The sequence below is a fragment of the Protopterus annectens genome, chromosome 2.part1 (assembly GCF_019279795.1).
Source record: "Protopterus annectens isolate FY-2018-M chromosome 2.part1, PAN1.0, whole genome shotgun sequence".
NCBI lineage: Eukaryota > Metazoa > Chordata > Ceratodontiformes > Protopteridae > Protopterus > Protopterus annectens.
Window position 1 is genome coordinate 1,950,731,750 of NC_056729.1, and position 15,959 is coordinate 1,950,747,708.

The following is a 15,959-nucleotide window of genomic DNA, read 5'->3' on the forward strand; positions in this document are numbered from 1 at the left end:
GGAAGTGCTTAACAAGTTTATCTTTTTCCCAGTTTTGGAAGTAATTGTGGCGCTCCATGTACTTTACAAATATGTTCACTGTGATCCAAGTTAAGTATGTTAGTATAACTGCCAGACTATTCTCAAGTGAACATCATGTTATGCTGGATGAAGGTAGCTCAAACTCTTTGCTTCACGAAAATTCAATGAAAACAATTACAAACCAACAAAAAGCTTTGTCACACAAAAACTACAGGGATCAAATTTGCATATAGCCAGAACATATACTGTGCAAGGATGGACTTGCCATAGACAAATACAAAATGAAAGTGTAGTATAGGAGAGTATTTTTTTAACTAGACCTTAACAATTTCAGCATGAAGGCAGTTAATGCACAAAGGATGGACAGAAGTTAGTGACAGATCACTAAAGTTCCAAAATTAAAAAAAAAATAGAAAACTGCAGTAAGCACACAGGACACAAATAGAATCTTATTAGTACTGTCGATAAAGACCACAAAATGCCTCGGACAAGCAAGTTTAATACAGACCTAGGCATATGTAGGAAGTTTTTTTTTCTATTTCTTATTTAGCTTGTTATATCTGCTCAAATATATGCACTATGTATATATAAGTTCACACTGTATGAACTGAAGTTGAATTTTTACTTGCATGTAACTTCTGTATTAACTTTTCTGATAATATGGGTACAGCTATATAAGGTTATGTCAATGTGGAGCTTTTCCCCCTGAGTCTCTGCTGAAAATGAGACATTATCCCAGTTGGACTTTCCCAGTAAACAAATTATAAATAAAGTAATTGTTCTACTAATGGTCAAGTTTGAAGTGAATGAAATTGTAGCTTACTGCTTTTTTTTGTCACAGAAAAATCAGTGGCATTGTTTCTGCATCAACCAGGATTCAGTATTCCTTGCCCCCCACTTTCTCATTTTCTCCTATAAGGATGGAATATACTTTAGTACTGGGAGGGTGTGGGAGGCAAGGCTTCCCACATGGAAGGGGGGTACAGGGGCAAAAATACATTTTGTATTTTTCATCTGCATGAAGCTACAGCCAGTTGTGTTTCACTGAATGCAGTTTCAACTGTTCAAACTTGATGAATCACAGTAAAACACGAGAGAAAAAAAAACAGAAAATACAAAACATGACCCATAAACAACAAGAAGTGGTACACTGAGCAACTAACCTTATCCTGTACTATCAAATTATATATCTCTTTGCAGCAGATATATTTTAAATGATAAATGGGTTGCACAGCTTAGCAGGCAGATGCAACACAAACAGGTTGAGTGAACACCTCAAATTCTACAAAAATTTCAAAGTATGAAGAAGGGTTTGTAACCATAAAAACAAACTCAATCTGATAGTAGGATGGCATCTATATGGCTGTGCTATGCAAGATAGCTATTGCCAACAGCTGCAAAAGAAAGACATGAAACTCCCTCTGCTGCTAAAATGAGATAAACGTAATATTATTAAACAGCTCGGTCATTATTCAAGTCGAACCATTCTCCAAGCAAAACCACTTCCTGCACAGCAATGATACATCTAAGCATGCCACTCCATGGTTGCTCTAAATGTTAACATGCACCCTTTCATTTTGGTCTGAAGGCATTCTTGGTCCAGTGAACGTTGCCCTGTGAATCTCTTCTATTAATATGTATTACTACATCCTTTCCATTTCTAGTTTACTCCATCATACCATACAGTAAATGTTTTTGCTTTGTTTTATTACACAAAATCTATAATTTGAGCCAACAGTATGAGTAACAGAGAATGCAGCCGTTCATACAAGTTTATACAAGACTGCAACTTTAAAAAAATATACAATGGATATAAAAAGTATACACACCCCTGTTAAAATGCTAGGTTTTTGTGATATAAAAATGAGACCACAATAAATAATTTCAAAAATGTTCCCACCTTAAATGTGACCTATAACCTGTACAATTCAACTGAAAAACAAATCTGTTAGGGGGAAAAAATATAAAAAATAAAAAATATACAATACGCTGGTTGCATAAGTGTGCACACCCTTAACTAAAACTTTGTTGAAGCACCTTTTGATTTAATTACAGCATTCAGTCTTCTTGGGTACACACCTGCCATCAATTAAAGAGACTCTGATTAACCCCAAATAAAGTTCAGCTGTCCTAGTAGGATTTTCCTGACATTTACTCAGTTGCCTGCTACAGCAAAAGCCATGGTTCGCAGAGAGCTTGCAAAGCATCAAAGGAATTTCATTGTTGAAAGGTATCAGTCAGGAAAATGGTACAAAAAATCTTCCACAGCATTGGATATACCATGGAACACAGTGAAGACAGTTATCAAAAAGTGGAGAAAATATGGGACAACAGTGACGTTGAAAAGAACTGGACGTCCCTCCAAAACTGATGAAAAGACAAGATGAAAACTGGTCAGGGAGGCTGCCAAGAAAGCTACAGCAACAATGAAGGAGTTGCAGGAATTTCTGGCCAGTACTGGTTGCATACTACATGTGACAATATCCTGTATTCTCCATATGTCTGGAAACATCCAGACCCAGATAAAATTTGCAAAACAATACATCAAGTTTCCCAAAAGCATGTGGGAAAATGTGTTTTGGTCTGATGAGACCAAGGTTGAACTTTTATGGCCACAATTCCAAAAGGTACATTTGGCACAAAAACAATACTTCATATCACCAAAAGAACACCATCCCCACGGTAAAGCACGGTGGTGGCAGTATCATGCTTTGGGTTTGCTTTTCTTCAGCTGGAACTGGAGCTTTAGTCAAGTTGGAGGGAATTATGAACAGTTCCAAATACCAGTCACTTTTGGCCCAAAACCTTCAGACGTCTGCTAGAAAGCTGAAGATGAAGAGGAATTTCACCTTTCAACACGAAAATGACCCCAAGCATATATCCAAATCAACAAAAGAATGGCTTCATTTGAAGAAAATTAAAGTTTTAGAATGGCCCAGTCAGGGTCCAGACTTAAATCAAACAGAAAATCTGAGGGGGTGACCTGAAGAGGGCTGTGCACAATAGATGCCCTCGCAATCTGACAGATTTGGAGCGCTTTTGCAAGGAAGAGTGGACAAATATTCCTAAGTCAAGATGTGCCATGCTGATAGACTCCTACCAAAGAAGACTGAATGCTGTAATTAAATCAAAAGGTGTTTCAACAAAGTATTAGTTTAAGGGTGTGCGCACTTATGCAACCAGCTTATTGTACGTTTTATATTTTTTCCCCTAACAAATTTGTTTTTCAATTGAATAGAATTGTACAGGTTATAGGTCACATTAAAGGTGGGAAAAGTTTTGAAATTATTTATTGTGGTCTCATTTTTTTATATCACAAAAACCTGGTATTTTAACAGGGGTGTGTAGACTTTTTATACCCACTGCACTTTATGCAAGTTTTCATTGCATTTCTTTACTGTTACACATCTAACAGTAACAAACATGTAATAAGATGCCAGTGGAACCATGCGCATACTTTAACACCCTTAAATCATTTCAAGGCATACAGTCTGTAGTCTTTTAGCATCACCACAGAGAATTCCACACAATCCACTACACATTTACTATGGCAAACACATTGCTATTTGCTATGCAGAGATCTTTCACTCACAATGTTATTCTTTAAAGGCATAGGATATCTAAAAGTGTTCCATAAAGCAAATATCTGTCATGTTCGTCACGGTAAACAAATCATACCCTGAACCAAGGTATCCAGCACATTGTGAAAGTCATACCATTCAGAATTACTTACAATTTTAGTGTTACTAAAAGTATCATTCATATTTTTGTATTATAAAAGACTGAAGAAGCTACTTCTCCACTTGCATCTCTCTCAGAGAATTATCTTCTGCTGTTATTTACATTTAACCTGTAAATGCAGCACAAAATGTTAAACTGACCAGTTTCCCCAACAGAAACATCTAGACAGTTCAGTGCTGCTTAAAACCTGCACTGCAAATAAACCCCACCACAACAGCCTCTTTCATTCACACTGTCATGGCATAAAATATCTGTGACAACCCCAAACATCTTAAAATGAAGTTCAAACCACTCTATGTTAAAAATTACTCTGCTTCCACTTAATCATTCCGTAAGAGTGAACACATTCCCCAGATCCCACTGTGCAAAATCTTTAAATTCAAAACCATGCAGGTGATGTGCTTTTTCTTTGCAGTCCCTTAATACATTTCTGGTCTATGAAAGTAGAACTGTCACAGAATTGAGTTTAAAAGTATAAAAAAATCTATTTCAGTATGCGCTTGTTTCCTAGCAACTACATGGTGCTGATGTTTTCTTAACATAAGGCGGTGATATGGATAAAACCAATATTTCAGTGCACTCATGTGTTAATGAACACAATACTGAGCAATAAAAAACAACTAAGTAAATAGCATACAAGTCTATAATGCACATTTCAGAAGACACAATAATTAAAAAAAAAAAAAAAAACACAAAGAACAAAGCGTGTACATTAGGTTTTTTCAGAAAAGGAATGTCAACCTTCCTGAGATCCTTGTCTTATCTGCACAGTCAGCTTCAGCGGTCAATAGCCTGGTTTTCATAAGCAGGATGGGGACTTGAGCACAAAAAGAAACCCTATAGGTTTTCTCAAATAGAAGGAATACTGATTGTAACATGGATATTTATGTTGTCAGATACCCCAGTTAATGATATACCACTATCAATGAATAACAGAATTTCACAAATAAAGCCCCTATTTCATTTTATTAAAAAAATGAACACTTCAACTTAGCTCCTCAGCTAACACCTTCAAAGATTAAGCCAAGGTGCTAAGTTTACTTTTTTAAATAAAAAGTAGTATCGGTTTAATTTTGTCATTTTTTAGTATAGATAATTCAGTTAAATCTATTCTGGATAACTACAAAGGTAAAGAGCAGCAGAGTTCTAAGTGTCCAGAAACACAAAACTATGCAAAGATAAATAAATCTGTGCAAAAGGTACATTGAGTAAATAAATCCCTAAGAAGACAAAGAACCTACAAATTCTCCAAGTACAGGAATGGACTTTGCCATAACAATACTGGTGGCATTAAGATATAATCTAATAATTACTTTCTAGTCTGGGAGTGAGGAAAGGGGAGCAGCATCTGATGGTCTGTGTGCACCTGGAAGCATTTTACTATGTGATCCAGTAAAAGGGTCACATTGCTCACTGTACATTATTGCCCCACTGGAAAAGTGCCACATTCCCTTGCTGTGTATCATGTCCCACTGGAGTGAGCAGCTATGAAAAATGCAAATAGAGAATGGCAGCCACCCTGACAACACCATCACAGACATACCACTGCATTTAGAAGCCTAGCAAGATAATGCAGGCAGAGAGACCAAGCTAGGAGTTAACAGGAGGCCAAAATCATGCAAACCAGTAGAGAGTAAAATAGTGTAAAATGGAAGACTGTTGGGGAGTGGCAAAAATACTAAAAGAATTTTTTATAACCTCAAGCAACTTTAACAAATGTATTTCGAAAATACCGGATTCATTCAAATGATATAATTTATGAACAAGATACTCTTCCCCAATATGACATTTAGACTGGTTGGCGGTAACACACAAGAAATTAAAAGTATTCCTATGCTAACAACGTTGACTTCTACTGTTTGCAGAAATAGCAGAATGTTATCTTGCATGTTATTTCTCCAAGCCTCCCTGAGGTACTACCCTTTGATGCTACAGTTACATACAGAGCAAGCCACGATAATGAACCTGTGCTGAAGGCTTTCATCTCTGGAACAAGCTTCCTCTCCAGATCAAGCATAACATCATACTATCTTCCTACAAGAAGGAATTAGACAATTGGCTGAGTATTCATAAATTCACAACCGGTATTGCTGTTTAGAAAAGAGGAGTAAGGTTTAAGGGTGGATACTGGAAAGGTGTAAGTGGCTACATGGCCAAATTGCCTTGTACATTCTATTCTATGATAAACAGGATCAAATGACAGCCCAGATGTATTTGGACACCACATAGAAAACCTAGGTTCCAATATGTGTACCAAGAGGTTGGGACCAGGATAAAGACTGCTGCACCTCACAAAACTTCACAAGAAAATGAGGGTTTAAGACTTTCACATCAGCAGTTCTACCTGTTATGAAATGCACAGCTGCCTCAACTGTAAAAGTCACCACACAGCTTTAAGATCACAAAGTGCATTTAAACTTGGTACTCATAAGAGCTTTTCCACATATCTAGCCCTCATTACCCCAGAAAACTTTCTCAAGTCCTAGATGAAGATGTGCAAAACCTAACAGTAGAAAGACAAGGAGATATAGTACCACAAATGCTGAAGAAGGTAATAAATACACTGGAAAGAGCAGAGATCTGCAAATGTGGATATTCCAGCAGAAGTGTATTAAAGAAGTGAGGATAGAGAGAGAAATGTTGAAATGAAAGAATGCAAGAGAAAACTAAGATATAAAAGTGATATATGACCGTATTTCACTAAAACCCTGGCTTTACATCACATCTTTTTTTTTTTTTTTGTTCCCCCTCGGATCTCATCTTTACCAGCCCAGCCTCAAGTACCCAGTATCCACACTAGGTATACCAGTTACTCTCCAACCTTCCCGGACCAGTTGTGGATCCTGACTGTGTCCTGGGAGCTCAACTAGTCTGTGCTTCCATTTGGAAGGATTAACTTTATTATCCCATCATATTAAAAAATCAAAAATCAGCCTGCCAATTCCTACAAACATAAACTTGGCACCTGCATTCTTCAAAGACTGCTGGCATAAAGCATTAGCTTCACAATGACATATGAAGTCGCTAAAATGTTGAGACATTCCCTTAAGGTTTTTCACCACACACAATAATAAATATGAACATACCGCCATATACACCCACCCATTCACTTACATGTTATCAACTAACAGTAAAATATTGGTAGTATTAACAGAAGTGAAATGGATAGTTTTAATCATGTATTTACTAAATGAACGATTTCTGCAAGGTACATGTCCAGTAAGAATGGAACCATTTAGCAACATTTGAACTAGTTCTTTAATGAATTGTTTCTTGAATTTAGCAAAATAACTACCCATCTTCCCTTTCTTAACACAAACTAACAGTTTCAAGAATAATTTCCCTAATGTCATTGTCACCATGTAAAATATCCCATTATTTATCAATAGTGCCCATAAATCTTTGATAGTTACCACTATAACTAGTGAACCTGCGGTGGTGGTGCTGCGGTAGCATTGTCGCCTCACAGTAAGACGTTGTCCTGTTCGATTCTCAGCTAAAGTGTCTTCCGTGTTGAGACATACGTGAATGGGCGTACCTTCGTTGAAGGTTGTGCGTCAGTGCAGGCAACTTGGCACGTAAAAATCTACTGCCAATCCTTAGCGGACCGGAGTTCCTCTGTGGCGACTCCCAACCGGGAAAAGCCGAAAGACACAACAGCAACAACAACCACTATAACTAGTGACAAATTAACATTATTCTATATGAAAAGAGGGGCTGTCTGATTTATAGCTACACTTCTGTCTGATCTTACAGTATCATAATATATTTTGGCATAGGGAACAGAGTCATCAAACAGCCGTCTAAACATTAAAGCCCACATTGTCAAAAGAGATTCTTTTAAACCTTATGAATTGTGGCCAGAGTATGTTTTTTTTAAAACACCTTTATTAAATTATCACTCAGGACATAGACACACATACATTAACAGAAAAGAAAACAAACCATAATAATGTTCTTTCCATGCATTACACATTGCATATATGTTTTCTTTATTTATAACGTTCATTCACTCCAACATTATATAAACTGCTCAATTTCTGCCTTCTCTTTAATCTTAGCCCTCCGCCTGAACGTTATTCTGCATCTGTTGTTGCCACAAAGTCAGTTTATCTTAATGCAATTTGCTCATTCCTTTTCTAAAGATCTCACTTCCAGTTCTTTTCTCTCAAACATTTAATATTGTGATTATAGTAGGTTTAGATTTTAATTTCCATTTTCTGGTAATGATAGCCAGTATCATTAAGCATTATAAGGCTTTACTGTGTCACATTTCAGGTGACAGTTGTTTGCTTCACATACATATTTCAATGAAATGGTTTCACTTATAATGATGTAGTTAATGTTCCATCAGCTGCCTTAAAAAGTAATCTCATCAGGTTGATGATACTCAAGAATAAACTGTAGCCACCCTTTTAGTTTGGATAATGAACAAACTCAACTCCAACACATCAAATTTCCATATGAACCAAAAGTCACCCAAGTATCTTATCGACATACCCATGGTGTACAAAATAACTTATGTCATGTGTCATATGCATAAAGCATGCCCTCTAAATATCCCAAATGTAAATCCGTAAAAGTGGGGGCAAAATATGCCGCCATAGCTGTACCTGCCATCTGCAAATAACAGTACCTTAATGTTCAATAAGGTCGAGCAAAAAAAGTGTTAAACCCAGGTCTATGTAAACTGATTTTATTTAACCAGTATTCTAATGCCTCCAAACCTGCAAGGTGTGGTATCAGAGTATACAAGGATTTCACATCTAAAGTATCCATTAACAATGCAGCTTCCACTTATATGTTTTGTACAAGTTGTAAAAATTGTGTGATGCTTTTAATTCTAGCTAATAACCACATCAAGTGTGTGTGTGTGTGTGTGGGGTCAAATAAAAAGCTAAGAAAAAAATCTGACAAGGGTTCAGTTAATAGCTCAGTTGAGTCGCTACTTACCTCAAGTAGAAACTGGAATAAAACTTGCATTCTTCTGATTAAAGCTAATAGTATTTTTTTTATATATGTGTGGGCATATACAGATGTATGTGTATACATCACATATCCGGATCACTACCATATGATCAAAGTTTCACAATTTCAAAATTCATATGAGCAAGACCATATAGGTTCATAGGTTCATAGGTTGGTACTAGGCTATCAGCCCTAGGGCCTATACAAGCCTAGCCATAACAATTCCCTGGCTATTTCTTCCCACATTATTTACTTTCCTGGACCCCTGTCTAGCAGGGCGACTGACGTGATCCCTGGGGTGAATTTCCTTTCTCCCATCCAATCGTCAAGGTTCCTCTTGAAGAGGTCCAAAGAGGCACTCTGCTTGACATGTATGGGCAATCTATTCCAGAGTCTGGGGAGTCTCTGGGTCAGGAACCTATCCCTCCAGCATGTTTTGTTTATTGTGATGACAAGGTTTAGATCCCTGGAGCGTGTAGCTCTGAGGGATTGGGATTTCTTTAAGTGTAGCATGTCCAACAGCTCTGGGTTTGACATGGCCTTGTATGTTAAGCAGAGATCGCCTCTGAGTAGACGATATGCAACAGAGTATAGCTGGAGTTTTTAAGGCGGTCAGCGTAGGGCATCTGCTTTAGGCCTGTGATTCTTTTAGTGAGGTATTTCTGAGGCCTTTCCAGTTGTTGCAGATGTCTTGAGAGGTACATACCAAATGGGGCGTTGTATTCTATAATGGGTCTAATGAGGGATGAGTACAGTGGGACAATGACCTCCTTTTTTCTGGATGAAAAGCCCTTTGTGATGAGGTGTGCCACATAGAAGGATTTCCTGACTGTTGTGGCGATGTGGTTATCGAAGGTGAGACCACTGTCCACCTGTGACCCTAAGTCTCTTATCACACTTTCTGAGTTTAGTGTACTGCCACCTATATGGTAATTCATGGATACATGTTTTTTCCCAAAGGGGATAACAATACATTTCTTGGCATTGAGCTTGAACCCATGGCTCTGGCACCAAGCATCTGTTTCTGTAAGGCCCTTTTGTAGAGTATCCACAACATTTGGGGATTCAATAATGGCTCCCAGTTTGCAGTCATCTGCAAACTTTGTTAGCCAGAGTCCCTTAGTGTTGACCTGTACTTCAGAGAAGTAGATGCCAAACAAGAGCGGCCCCAGGACTGAACCCTGAGGTACTCCACTTGTTACTTGTCTGGAGCTGGATTTGTAGTCGGCTACTTTTACAGTGTGGGTTCTATCAGTAAGCCATTTAGCAACCCATTGGGTGACATAGGGATTAATGCCCAACTTAGTAAGTTTATCTATGATTCCAGAGTGGGGGATGGTGTCAAAGGCCTTGGCAAGGTCTAGATAGGCTGTGTGGACCACCTTGCCCTTGTCCATGGCTCTGGAGACTGATTCAAAGAAGTCAATCAGGTTCAGGAGACAAGATCGGCCCTTCACAAATCCAAACTGGGTGGGGTCCAGTGTTTGAAGGTTGCCAATGTCTTTGTTTATAAGTTCCATGATAATACGCTCCATGGCCTTGCAGATAAGGCTTGTCAGACTGATGGGACGGTAGTTTCCGGGATCCAAGGTGGATCAACCCTTGTGGATTGGGATAACTGTAGCTCTGCGCCACTCAGTGGGCACGAAACCTGAGGTGAGGCTATGATTAAACATGACACTTAGGTGAGGTGCCAGTTCATATTGTAGTTCATGTAGTACACAGCCCGGGATGTCATCTGGTCCCATGGATGCTGTATTCTTGGCTTTAGAGAGTGCATTTTGTACCTGTGTGGCCGTTATTACTGGAATTTGGCAATCTTCCGGTATTGAGATGGGCCATTTAGGGGTGAGAGGGGGTGAAGTTGGCACTGAATCGATCTGCCAGGATATTGGCAATATCCTTCGGATCAGTATATTTAATGCCATTCTGTTTTAGCTCAGAGCAGATCTGAGCATTGCCATTTAGATTATTGACATAGTTATAGAATGCTTTGTGGTTGTCTTTGGAATCTTTGGCAATTTTATTTTCGTAACTAGCTTTGGAGGATTTTATGAGGCATCTCAGTTTCTTACTGAGGCTAGTAAGGGAGTTTTTTTGCATCCTGGGATTTTCCTCTTTTCTGCAAAAGTTTCTTCCTTTTGTTGTAAAGTTTGTTTATGGCAGGGGACCACCAGATTGGCTTCCTTTTTGGATGAGAGCATTTTGGTTCTATTTGGGATGGCACGATTCATGCATGAGTGGATGTGCTCGTACAGTGCCTTAGTGTAGGATTCAGCAGTTGAACTTTCAGTTCCCGTCTGCATGGGTGTCATGAAGTTTGTCACTTCTGACTTGAGTAGCATGAAGTTGGCTTTGGAGAAGCTTTTTATGATGGTTTCTTTACTGGGGGGTGGGGGTGGGATGTGGATGTTAAGGGTGATTAGCTTATGGTCAGACCTGACTAACGAGGGGGTGACCACAGGTATGGAGCATTGATTTCCCATGTTGGTAATGACCAGGTCTAGGATACTGGAGCCCCTGGTGGGACTACGGATTAGTTGATCCAGGGCGTTGGAATTTATGAATTCCAAGAACCGTTGCGCAAAGGTGTTGGGACACGAGTAGTTTTCCCAGTTAATGGCATGGTAGTTAAAATCACCCAGTATTAGGGTGTTTGGTTCTATCTTAATATTTTCCAGTATGTTTAGAAAGGTGTAGTGAGAATCTTGGGGTATGGTGGGGGATCTGTAGCAAGCTACAATTTGGATTGCAGTCTTACCTAGTGTTAGTTGCACTTGGAGAATTTCAGACACATTGTGTTGGCCAACTAGCCTGGTGGTGTGAATATCCTTGGTGAATACTGACACTCCTCCACCTTTAGTGTTTCGGTCCTGGTTTGGTGGCCGAAAAGTGTGGTAAGAGTTGTAGCCTGGTATTGCAGGGGTGCTCTCTGGAGCCTTGAACCAGGTCTCAGTTACTGCACAGATATCGATGTTCTCCATTTTTAGGAGTGCCTCGAGAGAGTGCATTTTGAGGTTTAGACTTCTGGCATTGAGTAGCATTACCTTCAGATTTTGCATGCTTGTACCTGTTACGGTGGTGGTTTTGTCCTTTGAAGTTTGTCTAAAAAAGGCACTATAGGGTTCGAAGTTTTGAAACCTCAAACATAAAAGAAAAAAAAATTTAAAAAAAAAACTTTTTTACCCTCCTTTTTTTGCACCCCTGCACCACCACATGGGGAGCTGTGCCCTCCTACACCCTGCTAATTAAATATACCAACTCAAAGATTGCAATGCAGTGAGGAAAAGGGTACATTTTCTGATCTGTATTTTACCACGATCTGCATTCAAAATGTTCAATGTCTCAAAACTTTGATAATATGGTCTCCAATCATATGAATTTCGAAGTTTTGAAACCTCGCTCATATGATAGGTATCCCATATGCATACACACACACAAATATATATATATATATATATATATATATATATATATATATATATATATATATATATATATATATGTGTGTGTGTGTGTGCGCGCGCGTGCGTGTGTGTGTGTGTATTTATGTAGGGAGAAAGAGGCACAGAAACACTACTTTTAATATAGAATGCATGGTCATGTGGTTTTTAAAATACCTGCGAAAAGGTGTTGTATATATTGCTTTTTACACTGATCAGTGAAATCACTGACTTTCCAGCTTGAACTGTGACTGAAAACCATCACACTCAATCTGTACAACATCTTGGTTTACAAGTTTGTGCCTTTCGGCTTTTCCCGGTTAGGGGTCGCCACAGCGGAACACCGGTCCGCTAATGATTGGCAGTAGATTTTTACAAGCCGAGTTGCCATCCCTGATGCACAACCATCAACGAAGGTACACCCATTCACGCATGTCTCCACACAGAAGATGCTCTAGCTGAGAACTGAACGGGACAACATCTAGCTGTGAGGCGACAACCCTACTGCAGCACCAACACAGCAGTATCTTGGTTTACAAGTAATAAAGTAAATAAATGGCAACTTCAACATCTGCTACAGGAAAGAAGTCTTTCCAGCACCTTTCAGAACTTACAGCCAGCATCAGATGCATGATGTTCACTGACTTTAGTCAGAAAATATGCCCGCCTGCAAGTCAGCACAACTAACTTGCCTGTCTCCTGAAGTCATGCAAAAAACAAGTTTTGATATAAAACAACAGTAAAGACCACTCATCATTTTGTAGCGTAAGATATACAGTACCTACTAGTCAGTTACCACTGTGAAGTGTAAATCATATGCAGTTTTATTAGGGACAATAAACAAGGAAAGAATCTATAATACTAACTGTGAAGAATAAACTGGACAGAAAAGGGTTAAAAAATGGCCAACCAGATCAAGTCAAATATTAAAATCAGATCCAATACAAGAGTTCAAGAAATAAAAATAAAATCACTAGAAATCTGTGATCCGTTACACACTGCTGCTACTCTGCTTTAAAGAAAACCATACTTAGGACAGTCTTGTAGAAGCATAATGTAAGTACACACACACAGGCACTAGAGAAGGAAAGAAATAGTACTACTTAGTTTGGCATCGCAGTAACCTAAAATGTCTACTCTGACTTGAGGATAATCTGTGATGCATAGCTATGCTAAAAGTCCAGTCCAGCCTTGTAGAATTATCCTTTCATCTAAATAAAGTTCATTATTAAACTTGAGATAGCAACAAAGTATATTTCAAATATAGCCAGCATGGTAACTGCCTTGGGAATCAGAAGAGCTTTCTCTTACTAATCTTGACTGACCATGTTGCATCAAAAGCAGTATTACATTCTCAGTTCTCAAATTCGTAATGGCATTGCAGCTCGAAAATAAACAGACTTACTGCTAGAGCCTTTGAAAGTTTGGTTCTGAAATCATTAAGAACTATTGTGACAATTTCTTGATGTGGGATGAATGCAAACCCTGCTTTAACGAACACTTTCTTTGCTCGAACCAAATCAAGGGCAGCTTGAAAAGGAACCTGAATAAAAAAAGAAAACGGAGTAAGATCAGTACCTTCCTAGGACAAATTTGTCCCTATATTTGCACTACACACAAATGAGTGCCCTACAATATTGACTACTTAACTGTTTCCTATGGCCACTCAAATAAAAGTAATGCACTTACCGTAACACTGGAAAATGTTCCCTTGTTTTCGCCTGCTTCAACCTTTTAATTATCAGATGCAACCAAATCAGACATCGGATTTTTTTCTTATGCTTAGATCCAGGATTCTCACTCCTTCCCTACCCTTAATTCCTTCGGTTCCCCAAAGTACCTCAGATCAGCTCTGCCTGCTGTCATAAGACTTTTACCCCATAGAAACTTTGCAGGCCTACTTACCATACTGGAAAATAATGGTGAAAACATGAACAGCAAGAAATATGCTGTCCAAAGACAAGGTCTTGCTCAGGTCCAACCGTTCAACCAGAGTCTAAAAAATGACAATTTAGGCTGAGGTACAGAGGGAGGGATGTTAAAACAGATGAAAACAAGGTAACACAGATCAAGTGTTATGATAAGCACATAACTGTTGTATCTGATGCTGTTTTTGTCCAATTCAACCTTTTGGGACAGATTCCCAAACTAATGAAATCAAGGAAGGATATTCTGGAGAACAGTGGAGCCACAGGATGCATTGCATCTGGACTGTACATACAACTTGCAGTGCGACACAAATGTATGGACAGTAGACAAAGTAGCTGAAGTGCAAATCTCATCAGCAGGAACCCTACCCATAAAGGCAGTGGAAGTGACTACTGCCCTGGAAGAATGAACCTTTGGTTTGTCATGTAAAGTCAGTCTCAACTTTTTCAAACACACAAATTTACAGTTAGAAAGCCACCTGGACAAAGTTACTTTAGATACAGCACTGAAAAGCTGATCAGACTTTCTGATATCCATACTCCTGTGTAAATAAAACCGGAGTTGACAATAAATGTCAATAGCAAGTGTATACTATGCTCCCCTTTGTTAGAAAACTTTGGAAAAAACACTACAGATTAATAGTCTTATTAAGGTTCAATTCAAAGGTCTCATTTTGGTGAAAATAGGGATTTTTACTCAAAGACAGTCTGTCCTTATGAAAAAATAAATATGGTGGTTTACAACACAGGGATAAACTCCATTCAGATGTCAAGGACACCAGAGAGAGTCTTCCAAGAAAGAAATTTCAAATCTCCTGTAGATGCAGGCTCAAACACAGCTTTTATAAAAGCCTGAAGATAATATCCCTGGAGTAACAAAATCCCTGACTGGAGGTCATCACAGGAAGATTCCCTTCAGAAAAGCTTTTGAAATCTGTAGAAAAGCAAAAGGAGTCCAATCCTGCCCTATTTGAAAACTGGAAATGGCTGCTAATTGTACCTTAATAGTTGAGAAGCTGGATTTATTTGTGAAAAAGCTGACAAGAAATCAAAAATCTATGGAAAAGGGGCTGAGAAAGGGTCTATCCTTCCAGGGAAGGACCATATGGTTAACCTTTTCCATTTACTGAAATAAACTTTTCTAATATTTGATTTCTGTGAAAAAAATAAAGTATGAATCCCTGGAACAGAAAGCCTGGCATCCTTGATCACCACTAAACTGGAGAAGCCATGCAGTTAGTTTCACGGTTTTCAGGTCCCAATGAGGCTGACTGGATGGATGATGCAGAAGATCTGAATGAGGATCCAATACCCAGGGTGGATGTGCTACAGGAGGCCAGAGGAAGGGAAAACAAACTTGCTAGGGCCAAATGGAAGCAATGAGGGTAACTTTGGCCTTGCACCTTCTAGCTTTCTGAAGAAATTTTGTCATGACAGGAAGGACAGAAAAGACACAGGACACGTGGATACCAACTATTAACTAGAGGTCTCCTCTGTGTTTGACCTTGCAGAGGGATTAGGGCAAAGTAACTACTGAACTTGCTAGTTCAGGTATGAAGCAAACATACTGCAGCTAGGTTGGCCCCAGTGACTGAAAATGTCTGTCAACACTGCCTGATTGAGGTACCACTCGTGGCAAAGGAGTGCACCTATTCAGCTTGCCCTCCAGAAAACTGCAAGTCCCACAAGTATGTGCACTGTAATAAGTGAATGGAAGACATCACGTACTGTCAAACTGTCATGGCTTCCCAGCAAAGCTGATATGATCAGATTCCTCCCTGCATGTTGATATACCAGACTACTGCCATGTTTGTACATTTGTATGGAGATCATACCTTCAGGGAAGGGTGTCCTGAAA

At 38.9% G+C, this 15,959-nt stretch overlaps 1 protein-coding gene across 4 annotated transcripts in view; it reads right to left on the reverse strand.

The window, feature by feature from the left end:
• The window catches only part of PRIM2 (DNA primase subunit 2), a 2,362,887-nt gene that overhangs the window by 1,741,791 nt on the left and 605,137 nt on the right, over positions 1-15,959 (reverse strand). For all 4 annotated transcript variants that reach the window (XM_044063334.1, XM_044063337.1, XM_044063335.1 and 1 more), the window contains exon 7: positions 13,579-13,716. In XM_044063334.1, the coding sequence (XP_043919269.1) occupies positions 13,579-13,716 (138 nt within the window). The remainder of the gene's footprint in view (positions 1-13,578; positions 13,717-15,959) is intronic.